Consider the following 15495-nt stretch of genomic DNA (forward strand, 5'->3'; position numbering starts at 1 on the left):
ATAATGCAAAACTTAAGACAGGAATTTTTTAGTTTATTGTTTAGTTAATATGACACAATGGTATGACAAGGTCATAGCCATTATTCAGGTGTCACTTAAGTCATGTGACTGCTCCTCAGGTGTCACTTAAGTCATGTGAACATTATTCAGGTGTCACTTAAGTCGTGTGACTGCTCCTCATGTGTCACTTAAGTCATGTGAACATTATTCAGGTGTCACTTAAGTCATGTGACCATTATTCAGGTGTCACTTAAGTCATGTGACCATTATTCAGGTGTCACTTTAGTCATGTGAACATTATTCAGGTGTCACTTAAGTTGTGTGACTGCTCCTCAGGTGTCACTTAAGTCATGTGACCATTATTCAGGTGTCACTTAAGTCATGTGACCATTATTCAGGTGTCACTTTAGTCATGTGAACATTATTCAGGTGTCACTTAAGTCATGTGACCATTATTCAGGTGTCACTTTAGTCATGTGAACATTATTCAGGTGTCACTTAAGTCGTGTGACTGCTCCTCAGGTGTCACTTAAGTCATGTGACCATTATTCAGGTGTCACTTAAGTCATGTGACTGCTCCTCAGGTGTCACTTAAGTCATGTGACTGCTCCTCAGGTGTCACTTAAGTCATGTGACCATTATTCAGGTGTCACTTAAGTCATGTGACCATTATTCAGGTGTCACTTAAGTCATGTGACCATTATTCAGGTGTCACTTTAGTCATGTGACCATTATTCAGGTGTCACTTTAGTCATGTGACCATTATTCAGGTGTCACTTAAGTCATGTGAACATTATTCAGGTGTCACTTAAGTCATGTGACTGCTCCTCATGTGTCACTTAAGTCATGTGACCATTATTCAGGTGTTACTTTAGTCATGTGACCATTATTCAGGTGTTACTTTAGTCATGTGAACATTATTCAGGTGTCACTTAAGTCATGTGACTGCTCCTCATGTGTCACTTAAGTCATGTGACCATTATTCAGGTGTTACTTTAGTCATGTGACCATTATTCAGGTGTTACTTTAGTCATGTGACCATTATTCAGGTGTTACTTTAGTCATGTGACTGCTCCTAAGGTGTAAATCAGTCATGTGACCATTCCCCAGGTGAAGTCATTGTCTGACAGAGATCCAGAGTGGAGGTGCTGGCAGTCGGGGTTTGAACTTTTTTACCTGGGCTTTGAGATGCTGAGAATCAGAGAGGTGTTTTTTTCTACCTCTTCATATTTCTGTGATTACAGGTAAGTTTTACAACTTATTTCCTGAAACAATTTTTCAACAGTAAAATAGGAAATTATCTTAATAACAGTTCTGTATTGAAAATTCTATTCAACCCACTAAAATATTTTTCTTTACTTTTCAATATGCCAGGTGTTTTAAACTTAAATCATATAAAAAAAAAATTTTTTCCTTCAGTAAATGCCGAATTAAATGCAGCATTGACAACGAGTGGTCCTACCTGGATGTTCTGAACAGTAAAATTCTTGAGATCACCTTCCCTACTGATTCCTTGAGGTTTCATGTCACTACCAAGGATGGACCACCTTTACAGGTAAGATTCTAGACATTTGTGTAAAACTTGTACATTGTGCTAGACATTCTGGTAAAAGAATTAGAGATCTGTGCATTGTTATTACAATATTTTGTACAGAAATTACATTTGATGAACACAATAAAATAATTGAGGATTTCATCATTTGTGGTTTTTTCTGTAATTAAAGAAGCCAATTGATGACGCTGGACATATATTTTGTCTTTCTTTCTTCTTTTTCTTCGTTCTTAATTATTAGTGTTGAAGGGGATCAAGATTTATCAGCCAGTCGGTTTGAACTCGAGACTTTGTTCGAATTTATCAACCATCAGCTTTTTGCCGACTCGACCACGCCTCCAACACAATTAAGCGTTACGTGTCAACTGGTTATGCGCCATTGAGGCCATTGACTCCTATTTCAGCCTGCTTTTCTTTTTGGATTTGCTTCCATAGCCTTTGTCCAACCAAGAACAAACTACAAGGCAGCAGTTGTTTAATTTTGGAGTTGTCTCTTCTAGAAGAGTGGCTGTCCCCAGCTAACGAGCCTCATCTGCCCGAGGGTTCGAACTCGAGACTTTTTGGTTTAGCAACCATGAGCTTTACCGACTCGACCACTCCGGCCCTTATTTTGTCTTTAAATCTTGACATTTAAGAATCTTCTTTAAATCTTGACATTTAAGAATCTTCTTTAAATCTTGACATTTAAGAATCTTCTTTAAATCTTGACATTTAAGAATCTTCTTTAAATCTTGACATTTAAGAATCTTCTTTAAATCTTTACATTTCAGAATCTTCTTTAAATCTTGACATTTAAGAATCTTCTTTAAATCTTTACATTTCAGAATCTTCTTTAATTCTTGACATTTAAGAATCTCCTTTAAATCTTGACATTTAAGAATCTTCTTTAAATCTTGACATTTAAGAATCTTGACCTGTCCAAGCCATCAAGCACAGTCTACAGAGAGGAAGTGTCCACCACAAAACTTCTAGTCAAAATTGTTGAACATGTGGACAACCTGCTCCAGGTTTCTATTTTTTAAATTTATTATTAGGCCACAAAAATACTTTGTATGGCCAGGTTTTTAACCATTTTATAACTAGAACATCAACATTGTATGGCCAGATTTTTAACAAATTTATGGTTAGAACATCAAAATAGCTTATTTTTTTTCTTTGTCTGAAAATGCAATTAATAAATAAAATTCGCAGATGAGAGGTTAATTTGCTAGTGGTTTTTTAATGTGTTGCCTAAGCATAAATTTTGACACCATACATCATATCCATTATTGACTTTCAAAACTGCACCTTTATAAGTGAACTTAATAGCATATACCAGTTGTAAATGTCAAGCCTAATTTTGTTTAGCATGTATACACTATCTTTTTATTGTATACACCATACATATATAATGACCTCCATATTCATATCATGTGCCCTATACTTCTGTTATGTGCACCATACATCCATCTGGTGCTCTATACACATGTCTAGAACTCTATGTGTCTATCATGTGCACTATACTTATCATGTGCACTATGCTTATCATGTGCACTATACTTCTATCATGAGCACTATACTTCTATCATGTGCACTATACTTATCATGTGCACTATACTTCTATCATGAGCACTATACTTCTATCATGAGCACTATACTTCTATCATGTGCACTATACATCCATCTGGTGCTCTATACACATGTCTAGAACTCTATGTGTCTATCATGTCCACTATTCTTATCATGTGCACTATATTTCTATCATGTGCTGTATACTTTTGTAATGTGCACTACATGTCTATCATGTACCCCTTACACTTATTAAAAGTACCTTGTACTTTTGTCCAAATTTTCCACTTTGCACTATACACATGTGTCAAATGCCCTGTACACATTTTAAGTGGCGTACACTGCTGTCACCAGGACTGGTACCCGGACATTGGAGAGCTCCGATTCAACCAGAACTGTGAAGGCAGGTACCTGGTCACCCGCATCGTCCCCTGCCCGCAGTGCCTGAACAGGGAGGTGACCAGACAGAGGAGCTTCCAGGCTGACCAAAACTCTTGGTACTTCCTGAATCCCGAGGTGCCAGACCTGTGCATGCCTGTCCTGCTGCTGGACAACCATCAGCCTGTGAGGGACAGAAGCGCAACTGTGATTGGCGCTACAAGACATTCAGCCGATGAAGCTCATATTACAGCTCCCGTTACAACAAGGCCGAGGTATCAGCTTTTGTAGTTTAGAAATTTTTAAAAATATAATACTCCAGCAAGCTTTTTTTTTACAGTAATTTTGGTTTGTTATTCAAAACTAGCTTCTCTAAGTTGGTGAATAAAGGGTTGTAATTTGGACTTGGCTCTTCTTTAAACCTTTAATAAAGACGTCTCACAATCTATTGTTTCACTTATTCAAAATATTACAAGTTACAGATGGGGTTAATTATACATCTATTTACCTTGAACTTTACTTTACTGTTACCTTTAATATATTGTTTTAATCAATATCAATCAATATATTTGAAATTAACGTATGCATCAATGAATTATTAATTAATTATTTACTTAGGATTACGGTACCCTCTAAAATAACTTCCTCTCCTTGTGTTCTAGAACTTTAACCGAGGGCCAGGCATTTATTTACAACAAAGGCAGTCCAGACGGAGAGGAAGTGATATTTTCCTGGCTAGTGGAGAGGTGCATGCTGGATGTTTTGGAGGGTGTTGATGCCATGTGTCCACGCCATGGGTCAATCTCCCCCCTGTACCTGATGGGCAAAGATGGGGTCACCCACCAGCTCTTCATTGCTCCTGATGTGGTCAGTGGTTTTATGCTTGATAAATGTATGGCATAAGTAGTGTGCTCAATAAATCATTTCTAATTTGGTTATGTGTTAAATAAATAATATGTAATATGGGTAGATAAATTGTTTAAAATAAATAATATGTAATATGGTAAGACAAATGTGTTTAGTAAAGGATCTGTACTATGGTTAGATAAATTAATCTGTTTTTAAATAAAACATATTTTATATGGGTACATATATTAAGTGACATGCTTGTATGATTTCAATGTTTGACCATTGTCCAGTTTACCATCTGACATGCTTGTATGATTTCAATGTTTGACCATTGACCAGTTTACCATCTGACATGCTTGTATGATCTCAATGTTTGACCACTGACCAGTTTATTATCTGACATGCTTGTATGATCTCAATGCTTGACCAATGTCCAGTTTACCAACTGACATGCTTGTATGATTTCAATGTTTGACCACTGTCCAGTTTATTATCTGACATGCTTGTATGATCTCAATGCTTGACCAATGTCCAGTTTACCAACTGACATGCTTGTATGATTTCAATGTTTGACCACTGTCCAGTTTATTATCTGACATGCTTGTATGATCTCAATGCTTGACCAATGTCCAGTTTACCAACTGACATGCTTGTATGATTTCAATGTTTGACCACTGTCCAGTTTATTATCTGACATGCTTGTATGATCTCAATGCTTGACCAATGTCCAGTTTACCAACTGACATGCTTGTATGATTTCAATGTTTGACCACTGTCCAGTTTACCATCTGACAAGCTTGTATGATTTCAATGTTTGACCACTGTCCAGTTTACCATCTGACAAGCTTGTATGATTTCAATGTTTGACCACTGTCCAGGTGTTCCAGGACCAGTCCCAGAATCTCTTGTTACCCAGCTCCACACAACTGGACATTGGCAGCTGCCTAGGGAAAGGAAATTTTGGGGAGGTTCATGAGGGATGGCTCTACAGAAAGGTTAGTGCAGCTTTTTAGTAGAATACATTAGTAGTTAAATAACTAACATAAGTTCGTTTTATTTGGTATAACTGTTTAGATACAATACCAATGACATTGAATTGTATAAAAGCAATACAACATTATTACATATTGATAAACTGTCAGAGTTTAAATGCATTTTTTAAAACTATGGTCAATTATGGTCTATTCATTTTTTCACTAATCAGCAAGGTTTAAATTGGTGTGAAAAGAAATAATAATTTTAAAATTTTTTAAAAATATTTATTGTAGTGTAGTGTCTTTTCTAAAATCCTTTAAATTACCAACCTAGAGTACATGTCGCCAGATTTTTCTGACATCAGTTGTTGAAAGTAGAAGCACCAGTTTATTTATTTTTACAGGACAACTGCGGTCCTGACCATGTGGCTGTCAAAATTTTGTTCAGGCAGGTGCAAGCCAGGAAGGACATCACAAAGGTAAAGTGGTCAAGTTTTTTACGTTAGCAATGTACTGTTTGTTTCATGATGATTTTTTACAACTTTTGTGTGGTATTTGTTTGATAATATTTTTGTTTTGCAGAATTAATATTTTAGGAATTTTGTATGTAGGTTATTTGTTTGAATTCTCATTATTTAAATGTGATTTAATTTGCATGTGTCATCATTTTTATGAAGATGTCCTAAGTTTATTTGATAAGTTATGTGTACAGTTCTATTAAAAACATAATGAAAACTGCATTGAAAACATAATGAAAACTTAATTGTAAATATTCAACAAAAAAAAAAAAAAAAAAAAAAAAAAAACTTAAATACTCCCTTTACAAGCACTGGGTAGTCAGATGTATGTTACAGGAATGTCCATCTCCATCTCTTCAATATTTGATTTTGATCTACACAGTATTTACTATCAAGTTGATTAAGTTATTCTTATTACAATCTTTGGTCATTAAATCAGCTTTTATTTTATTTTTATTTTTTTTTTAAGCTTAACAAATAGTTTAAATTTATAGTACAGATATGCACTAATTCAGTCATTTTTTAGATTTCATTTTTGTTTCCATGTAAAGGGTTTCCATAGTTACCTAGAGAAAGCCTGCTCAGCTTATTTAACTGCCAGACAAGAGGTTTCTATCCTGAGTCAGCTAGAGCACCCCCACATTGTCCCACTTATGGCCCTCTGCCTGAAGCCATTGTCTCTGGTCCTGACCCTGGCGCCACAAGGTGCTCTTGACACCAGGCTCAAGTTGATGCACAAGCATGGGGAGTGCTTTCCCTTTTTTGTTATAAGGGAGATAGTCATACAGGTATTTATTTGGCTATTAAATTTACTTTCTACATCAGATTTGATTAACTTAATTCTAATTATTTGACAATAGTTTGATTTGACTTTCAATCAAATAAATGTGCAAAAATATATAAAATAACATTTACAAAAAAAAAAAAAAAAACAATATTGGAAATTTGTATTTGTTCTTTAGTTAAAAAGAGCTTTTATTTTTCCCAGGTATCCAGTGCTTTAAGCTACCTGCACTCAGTAAACATCATATACAGAGACCTTAAGGCTGAGAATGTTTTAATATGGGAGCTACCCGCCTCAGGTACATTAATAGACAAATATCCCGTAACCATTTTTTAAAAATATGTTGCTAAAATAGGGTACAAAAACTAAAAGTGTTAAAAATTATTATATATCAAAAATAGTCCATGAGTTTTGCATTTTATCACACTGTAATTCCTTTTAAATAAAAAAAAAAAATGACAAATACTATCAAGAAGATAAAAAACAATAATTTCCTTCCTGTTACTACTCCTGCCTGTAGACGCCCAGCCTCGCAGCCCCATACAGTTGAAGTTGGCTGACTACGGCATCAGCAGGTATGTCCTGCCCACTGGAGCCAAGGGATTTGGTGGGACGCCACCCTTCATTGCCCCTGAGATCCTGCAACATGCTGGGAAAGGAACTTACACCACAAAGGTTAGTTACTAGAATAAATAGAAGGTACGAAAAAATAGTTACTAGAAAATATTGAAGGTACTTAATTAAAGTGAGAAAATAGTTACCAGAATAAATAGAAGGTACTCTATAAAGGTAAGAAAATAGTTACCAGTAGAAATTAAATCCTACTTGAAACTGTAGTTTAAAAGTAGTAAGAAATCTAGATAAGTCTAAAATATCCAGACTGTTCAAAAACTCAATCAAAAATAATACATTTAATATAATTTTGTTTCAAATTTCCTAAAAATAAACTCTACGTGATCACATAATAGAACATGTAAGCTATACTGTTACTAAATTTGGAACATGTTGGTTTAATAGTTGTTTTTTTTAAGAAATGTAACCACATTCCTGGTGTATGTGACCACTTAAATAAACTGCTAATTTTTCATTAAATGTTGGTTTAAAATCTTTAAAAAAACAACCAAATATTGGTGTCATGTGATCTAGACTGGACTGTGTACTTGCAGGTGGACGTGTTCTCATTTGGCATGTTCCTGTTTGAGGTGCTGACCTGTAGAGCTCCATTCAACAATGTCAACAACCCAAACAACTTGATCTGTCAAGGGGAACGACCCAGCTTAACTGTTCAGGTGAAAGATTTGGTGCTGCCCAGTTGAAAATTGTGTTTGTATCTGAAATACTCCATTTACCTATAAACTTCAAGGGATTTTTTGAAACATCTGCACTAAAAATAGATATTTTTTTTTAATTGCATGCCATAACTATTTGACTCAGTATTCTAGTGGTAGAGCTGATAATGACAAACTCTGGAGTTGTGGATTCAAAATGTCATAGTCTGGTCACTCCTGTCCATCTAGTTTTATTGGGAATTAGGATTTAATATCTGTACAGAAAGAGGAACAATACCCAACTTATATGATAGATTTTATATCTTTACAGGAAGCAGAACAATACCCCAGCTACATGATAGATTTTATATCTTTACAGAAAGAGGAACAATACCCAACTTATATGATAGATTTTATACCTTTACAGGAAGCAGAACAATACCCCAGCTACAAATTTAATATCTTTACAGGAAGCAGAACAATACCCCAGCTATATGATAGATTTTATCTTTACAGGAAGCAGAACAATACCCAACTTATATGATAGATTTTATATCTTTACAGGAAGCAGAACAATACCCCAGCTACATGATAGATTTTATCTTTACAGGAAGCAGAACAATACCCCACCTATATGATGGATCTAATATCTTTACAGGAAGCAGAACAATACCCCACCTATATGATGGATCTAATATCTTTACAGGAAGCAGAACAATACCCAACTTATATGATAGATTTTATATCTTTACAGGAAGCAGAACAATACCCCAGCTACAGATTTAATATCTTTACAGGAAGCAGAACAATACCCCAGCTACATGATAGATTTTATCTTTACAGGAAGCAGAACAATACCCCAGCTACATGATAGATTTTATATCTTTACAGGAAGCAGAACAATACCCCAGCTACAGATTTAATATCTTTACAGGAAGCAGAACAATACCCCAGCTACAGATTTAATATCTTTACAGGAAGCAGAACAATACTTCAGCTACATGATAGATTAAATATCTTTACAGGAAGCAGAACAATACCCCAGCTATATGATAGATTTAATATCTTTACAGGAAGCAGAACAATACCCCAGCTACATGATAGATTTTATATCTTTACAGGAAGCAGAACAATACCCCAGCTACATGATGGATCTAATATCTTTATATCTTTACAGGAAGCAGAACAATACCCCAGCTACATGATAGATTAAATATCTTTACAGGAAGCAGAACAATACCCCAGCTACATGATAGATTTTATCTTTACAGGAAGCAGAACAATACCCCACCTATATGATGGATCTAATATCTTTACAGGAAGCAGAACAATATCCCAGCTACAAATTTAATATCTTTACAGGAAGCAGAACAATACCCCAGCTACATGATGGATCTAATATCTTTACAGGAAGCAGAACAATATCCCAGCTATATGATGGATCTAATATCTTTACAGGAAGCAGAACAATACCCCAGCTACATGATGGATCTAATATCTTTACAGGAAGCAGAACAATACCCCAGCTACATGATGGATCTAATATCTTTATATCTTTACAGGAAGCAGAACAATACCCCAGCTACATGATGGATCTAATATCCCTGTGCTGGTCCCAGGACCCAGAGGACCGCCCCACCATGGAGGCAATTCTGGGCATCGCCAGGTCCCCCCAGTTCTGCCACATGCATGATGTAGTCAGCCTGGGCATGGACATGTCAGTCTACTCAGGTTGTGTTGTCACACCTGTCAGCCCCACCCCAGGTCAGAGAAAAACATTTGGAAACTGAATTTTTAAGCTCATAATTAAATTGTATTTGAAAGTTCATAACTAAATTATATTAGAAAGTTCATAACTAACACACAAAAATAAGCTGAGTGTTTTTATCATGATTTACTCAAGCTGAGTTGAATTGTGTATCCAAGAATATAAACATACCTGAAGCTATTTTAACTTTTCAGATGATAGTAACTGTACAAATTAATGATCTTACTTATGATATGAAAAACATGTTGAATAACATTTTAATTATATCTGTCAAATTTTCTACTAATTTGTGCTATATTGTTTAGTACTTGCTGGAACCATCTTGGAACCATCTTGAAGTGTTCATCTATTTCCCTTGCTTAAGACAAATATTGAGAAATTTGTGATTTAAAAGTTGTTAATGGGTTGTTAATTGAATTTTAATTAAACTCTTGCAGGAACCGCCAGTCCAATAATTCTAGGCCCATCAGATCACCCCACGTCTGCTAGCCAGACAGAAATGACCCAGATTTGGTTAAGTTCTAGTTTCCATGGTAAATCTGGCATTGAAATCTTCACCTTCAACCAGGCCAGGAAGGTTGAAAACTACAAGGTTAGCTTTACACTAGTTTTATAAGTGAGGTAAAAATACAAGGTTAGCTTTACACTAGTTTTATAAGCTAGGTAAAACTACAAGGTTAGGTTTACACTAGTTTTATAAGTGAGGTAAAAATACAAGGTTAGCTTTACACTAGTTTTATAAGCTAGGTAAAACTACAAGGTTAGGTTTACACTAGTTTTATAAGTGAGGTAAAAATACAAGGTTAGCTTTACACTAGTTTTATAAGCTAGGTAAAACTACAAGGTTAGGTTTACACTAGTTTTATAAGTGAGGTAAAAATACATGGTTAGCTTTACACTAGTTTTATAAGCTAGGTAAAACTACAAGGTTAGGTTTACACTAGTTTTATAAGTGAGGTAAAAATACAAGGTTAGCTTTACACTAGTTTTATAAGCTAGGTAAAACTACAAGGTTAGCCTTACACTAGTTTTATAAGCGAGGTAAAACTAGAAGGTTAGATGCTTTGCAACATTTTTATATTCTGCACTTAAACTGAAATAATTCTTTTTGTAATTTTAAAGTAAGGTTTCTTGACTGAGACACTTTTGCATTATTTATTTCAATGTAAATAACATTTTTATAGATTAAGTTGTAAAACTTACTTTTTTCCACATTTTAAGGCTGGGTTGTGAAAGTGTTACCAAAAGGCCTCCACATCTAAACTTGTGTAATGATTAAAATATTGTTTATGTTATTCCAGACTCTGTCACCAGCAGGCCCGCCTATAGTGGCCATGTGTGTCTATGATTGTTGTGTCTGGTCTGTCAACAGCAAGGGTCTCATTCAAATCTTTCAGTAAGTCGCAATCTGTTTTTTTTTTAGTTTTTTTTCTTCTTCTCATTCAAATCTTTCAGTAAGTCTCAAACTGTTTTAATACATTTTTTTTCTTCTTCTCATTCAAATCTTTCAGTAAGTCTCAAACTGTTTTTATACATTTTTTTTCTTCTTCTCATTCAAATCTTTCAGTAAGTCTCAAACTGTTTTTGTTTTACATTTTTTTTCTTCTTCTCATTCAAATCTTTCAGTAAGTCTCAAACTGTTTTTATACATTTTTTTTCTTCTTCTCATTCAAATCTTTCAGTAAGTCTCAAACTGTTTTTTCTTACAGTTTTTTTTCTTCTGATAGCTATATTGTTTTTTTTTAAATCAGTCATTTTTAACTTAAATAACTTTATAACGAACTATATTCATAATTATGATCATAAAACCAACAAAGCAGTTCAATTGGTAAATCAATTAACCACATGTATTCCGACTTGCAATGATACTTTCACCAACTCATGTCTATCCTTTAAATCAGGGGTCTCCAAACTTTTCAGCCCCAGGGCCGCATTAACTATCAAATATAAGTTCTGGGGCCAGAGTTTTTTCCAGGCATCTCTTCAAGGTGGCAAAGCTCCCCCCCCCATGGAATATATATATATATATATATATATATATATATATATATATATATATATATATATATATATATATATATCTATATATATAAAAAGCAATGTATGTGTGTGTGTGTGTTTGTCCTTTATGCATTACTACACCTCTCATCACATCGCCGTGAAACTTTGGAAAGTTGTTGAGAATATTCCTGGGGAGGTTTCTGCGAAAAAAAATATTTCAAATTCGCAAGGGCGGCGCCACGGGAGGGTGCGATTTTTCTCTATATACGGTATATAAAATTAGTAAACGTGAATTGTAGTGACACTGTTCACACGATCGCCATGACACTTTAGGAAGTTGTTGAAAATATTCCTGGGGAGGTTTCTGCGAAAAAAAAAATTTCAAATTCGCAGGGGTGGCGCCCCGATAGGGCGCGATTTGGTTTTTTTTCTATTTACGGTATATAAAACTAAAAGTCGATTTTGGTTTGGCATCGTTCATCCAATAGCCATGAGACTTTGGGGAGTTCATTATACCACTCTAGGGAAGGATTCTGTAAAAAAAATATTTTTTAATTTCGCAAGGGCGGCGCCACGGGAGGGTCCGATTTTTCTCTATTTACGGTATATAAAAATAATAAAAGTGAATTGCAATGACACCGTTTATCCGATAGGCATGAAACTTTGGGGATTTCATAATAAAACTCTAGGGAAGGGTTCTGTAAAAAATCATTTTTAATTTCGCAAGGGCGGCGCCACTGGAGGCTGCGATTTTTCTCTATATACGGTTTATAAAATTTCGGTTTCACACCGTTCATCCGTGTACCATGAAACTTTGGGGAGATGATTAGATCACTCAATGGTAGGGTTTGCAAAAAAAATATTGTTTAATATTGCAAGGGCGGCGTCCGCGGGGTGGGGGTGGGAGCGATTTTTTTTTTCTCTATACACGATTTATAAAAAATAAAACTCGGATGCGGTTCATCCGAGTACCATGAAACTTTAGGGAGTAGATGAGAATACTCCCGAGAATATTTCTGCGAAAAAGAAAACTAAAGTTTCTTATGGGCGGCGCCATATAGGGTACAACTTTCGTCAATACACGGTTTGGCGCCCAGAGTTTTAGAGCGACTATGTTGGCACTGGGCATCCGTTAATCGAGCGTCCTGTATAGCGAGTAAGGAGTACTACTATATTCAGCGGTAAAACTACAACAGGCTTATAAAAATAACTTTGTAACACGAGGAAATCCTTCTGTACAGTTTCGTCACCTTGCGAAAGATGAAAAAATAACTGTTTGAATATGAGGAGCCTACTGTAGAGTTTCGTCACTTTGCGAATGATGCAATAAGCATCTATTATTAGACAATCCAGGCCGAAATTGAGACCGAGCATCTAATAATAGACCATTAGTAACGCTAGCATATTGCATCAGTCACACTGATATTTAAAACACGTCAAATAATTTTTTTACGTGTTAAAGAAAAAAATCCTGATCATTTGTGTCACATTAGCGAATGATGAAATCTGCATCATTATTAACAGGATGCTATTTGGCCGATGGCGCCTGTTAGTTTTAAGGAGCCAGGGGTAGTACGCCGCGCCTATGCGGTAGTGTAATCGGGGGGAGGGTGGGGGCCCTGAGAGCGCCCCTCTACGTTCTGACACAGAGGCGGTCACCGAAGTGTGTTCTACCATATTATTTCGGTGAGTGATTAATGTACACTCAATGTTTTCATGCGGTAGTGTAGGTAAACCCGTGTCCCGATATTTATGATAGAAGCGCAGGCATTGTTTTTTTTTAAATAACTCACTTTTAGAAAAAACGGCCACGCGTCTAAGAACATATGATTGGTAACGCGTTGGTGAAATCCTTCTAATACATTTCGTCAAACTTTCTTCTATCCCCGCGGCATCGCGCGGGGGACGGGTACGCTAGTATATATATATATATATATATATATATATATATATATATATATATATATCAAGTGACCCCCCCCCCCAACTGAGAAAAAAGTCTGAAAGAAATACTGTTGGGGACCTACAACACACTCGATGTCCAATTATGTTCTTCACGTATACCTACTTCATTCTTGATAAAGTGTGTATGTTGTTCCAAAATGTGTAAGATACTTTGATGCAAACATTTTAATATTAGGAAAGCCCAGAGTTTCTTCCAGGCATCTCTTCAGGGGTGCAAAGCCCCCCGAAAAATTTTTACCGCCCCCCCCCCCCCCCCCAAATGAAATGAAATTTATATAATTTATATAGAAAATATATACTTTTAACAGTGTGTCCCCCCCCCCCCCTCCGAAGAAAGTCTACCCCCCCCCCCCCCCCCCCCCCAAAAATTATCTTTAAAAAGGTCATTTGCTGGGCTACTGGCCACATTTACTTCAATGGTATTTGTACCCAATGATATATTTTCAGTTTAATTTGAATTTTTCCTTAGCCAACTCCAACAAACATTTTTTTCCCGTGGACAAAAAGATCTCCGAGGGTCCTGATGAGAGGACCTCACGGGCCAGATGCGGCCCTCGGGCCGTAGTTTGGAGACACCTGTTTTAAATGTTTAATTTTCTCTATGCAGGCTAACAAAATTTCATAATAAGTATCATCATTCTATTAAAAATTACTGCTATATTTTGTAGCTGGGATATGTTTCCTGGCTTTTAAGATTCATATTGTGATTTATTTATTTTTGAGACAGCTACGAATAATTATTTGTGTTGGGATCATTTTATTTTTTATTGTTTCAACTTCTGAAAACATTTGACCAAGAACTCCCATGATCAGTTCTAAAAAAATTATTTTTGTTTTGACCCACAGCTCAGAGCAGCTTCAGCTGGTCCATCAACTAGAGTTACCTGTCCCTGCCACAGTCCCCCTTGTCAATTTCCTAGCCTTACATCCCCTGCCCCAGCAGCACTGTGTGCTGGCCATCTCTGCTGAAGGGACCATCTACATGTGTAAGGAAATTAGCCAAGGCTACCTGCTGGATGACCAGTCTGTGACCATCCACAAAGTAGAGCCGTGTTTCTCATCTGTGCTGGTGAACACAGCTGAAAGGTTGGTCATCCAATGTTTAACTGGAAACCTCTTTCTTCTCAGTCCAATTAGTGAAGATATGCTTTCAAAGTTGATGTTTGGAGATATTAACACGTTTTTCTTAACTCAGCTTCGCGTTTGTGGATGTGTTTGTTGTTAAAATTGACATCGAAAATTAGCCCACTTCTGATTGCTCTATAGATCTGAAATTTGGCATGCAGGTTACTTTCGCCTAACAATTTCAGATGCAATCATAAAAACTAGCAATTAGAGACCGTAATTAGCTTAATTTAATTACGCCCTAAGGACCATAAAATTGAGGACATGATTTCTAAAGATACCGACAAGACTGAAGACCTATTGACACAGTTACTTCGGCCCCAATCGATGTGAGCGCGCTGGCCGTGATCGTATAGTGGTTAGTACTTCGCGTTGTGGCCGCGACAACCCAGGTTCGAATCCTGCTCGCTCAAGATTTTTAGTCCGTGTATTTATAAACACTTAGTCAAGTCATACTTAATCAAGTCATTGGATAAAGTAGAAAATAAACTATATAAAAAACTTTTTTTAAAAACCACGTTTTTCATGTGTAGCAACGGACTAAAAAGGAGAAAATAAAATACTTAAAAAAAACTTTTTAAAAAACCACGTTTTTCTTGTGGACTAAAAAGTAGAAAATAACTATTTACATACATTTGATTACAAAAAACGTGGGTCGGGCAGATGGGTCGGGAAATTTGATGGTGAACGTACCCACGTTTTTTGTCATCAAATGTATGTAAATAGTTATTTTCTACTTTTTAGTCCACAAGAAAAACGTGGTTT

General features: G+C 35.9%; 1 protein-coding gene across 4 annotated transcripts in view; it reads left to right on the plus strand.

The window, feature by feature from the left end:
* LOC131955618 (leucine-rich repeat serine/threonine-protein kinase 1) overlaps positions 1 to 15495 on the plus strand; it is a 45650-nt gene that overhangs the window by 23294 nt on the left and 6861 nt on the right. For all 4 annotated transcript variants that reach the window (XM_059319805.1, XM_059319804.1, XM_059319807.1 and 1 more), the window contains 15 exons: positions 1111 to 1244; positions 1420 to 1555; positions 2458 to 2559; positions 3455 to 3753; positions 4141 to 4345; positions 5206 to 5322; positions 5706 to 5780; positions 6371 to 6607; positions 6808 to 6901; positions 7124 to 7278; positions 7770 to 7892; positions 9434 to 9635; positions 10077 to 10231; positions 10941 to 11035; positions 14452 to 14691. In XM_059319805.1, coding sequence (XP_059175788.1) covers positions 1111 to 1244; positions 1420 to 1555; positions 2458 to 2559; positions 3455 to 3753; positions 4141 to 4345; positions 5206 to 5322; positions 5706 to 5780; positions 6371 to 6607; positions 6808 to 6901; positions 7124 to 7278; positions 7770 to 7892; positions 9434 to 9635; positions 10077 to 10231; positions 10941 to 11035; positions 14452 to 14691 — 2369 coding nt within the window. The remainder of the gene's footprint in view (positions 1 to 1110; positions 1245 to 1419; positions 1556 to 2457; positions 2560 to 3454; positions 3754 to 4140; positions 4346 to 5205; positions 5323 to 5705; positions 5781 to 6370; positions 6608 to 6807; positions 6902 to 7123; positions 7279 to 7769; positions 7893 to 9433; positions 9636 to 10076; positions 10232 to 10940; positions 11036 to 14451; positions 14692 to 15495) is intronic.

Source organism: Physella acuta, unplaced genomic scaffold, assembly GCF_028476545.2.
Source record: "Physella acuta isolate Inbredline_101_S28 unplaced genomic scaffold, ASM2847654v3 ptg001087l, whole genome shotgun sequence".
Lineage (NCBI taxonomy): Eukaryota > Metazoa > Mollusca > Gastropoda > Physidae > Physella > Physella acuta.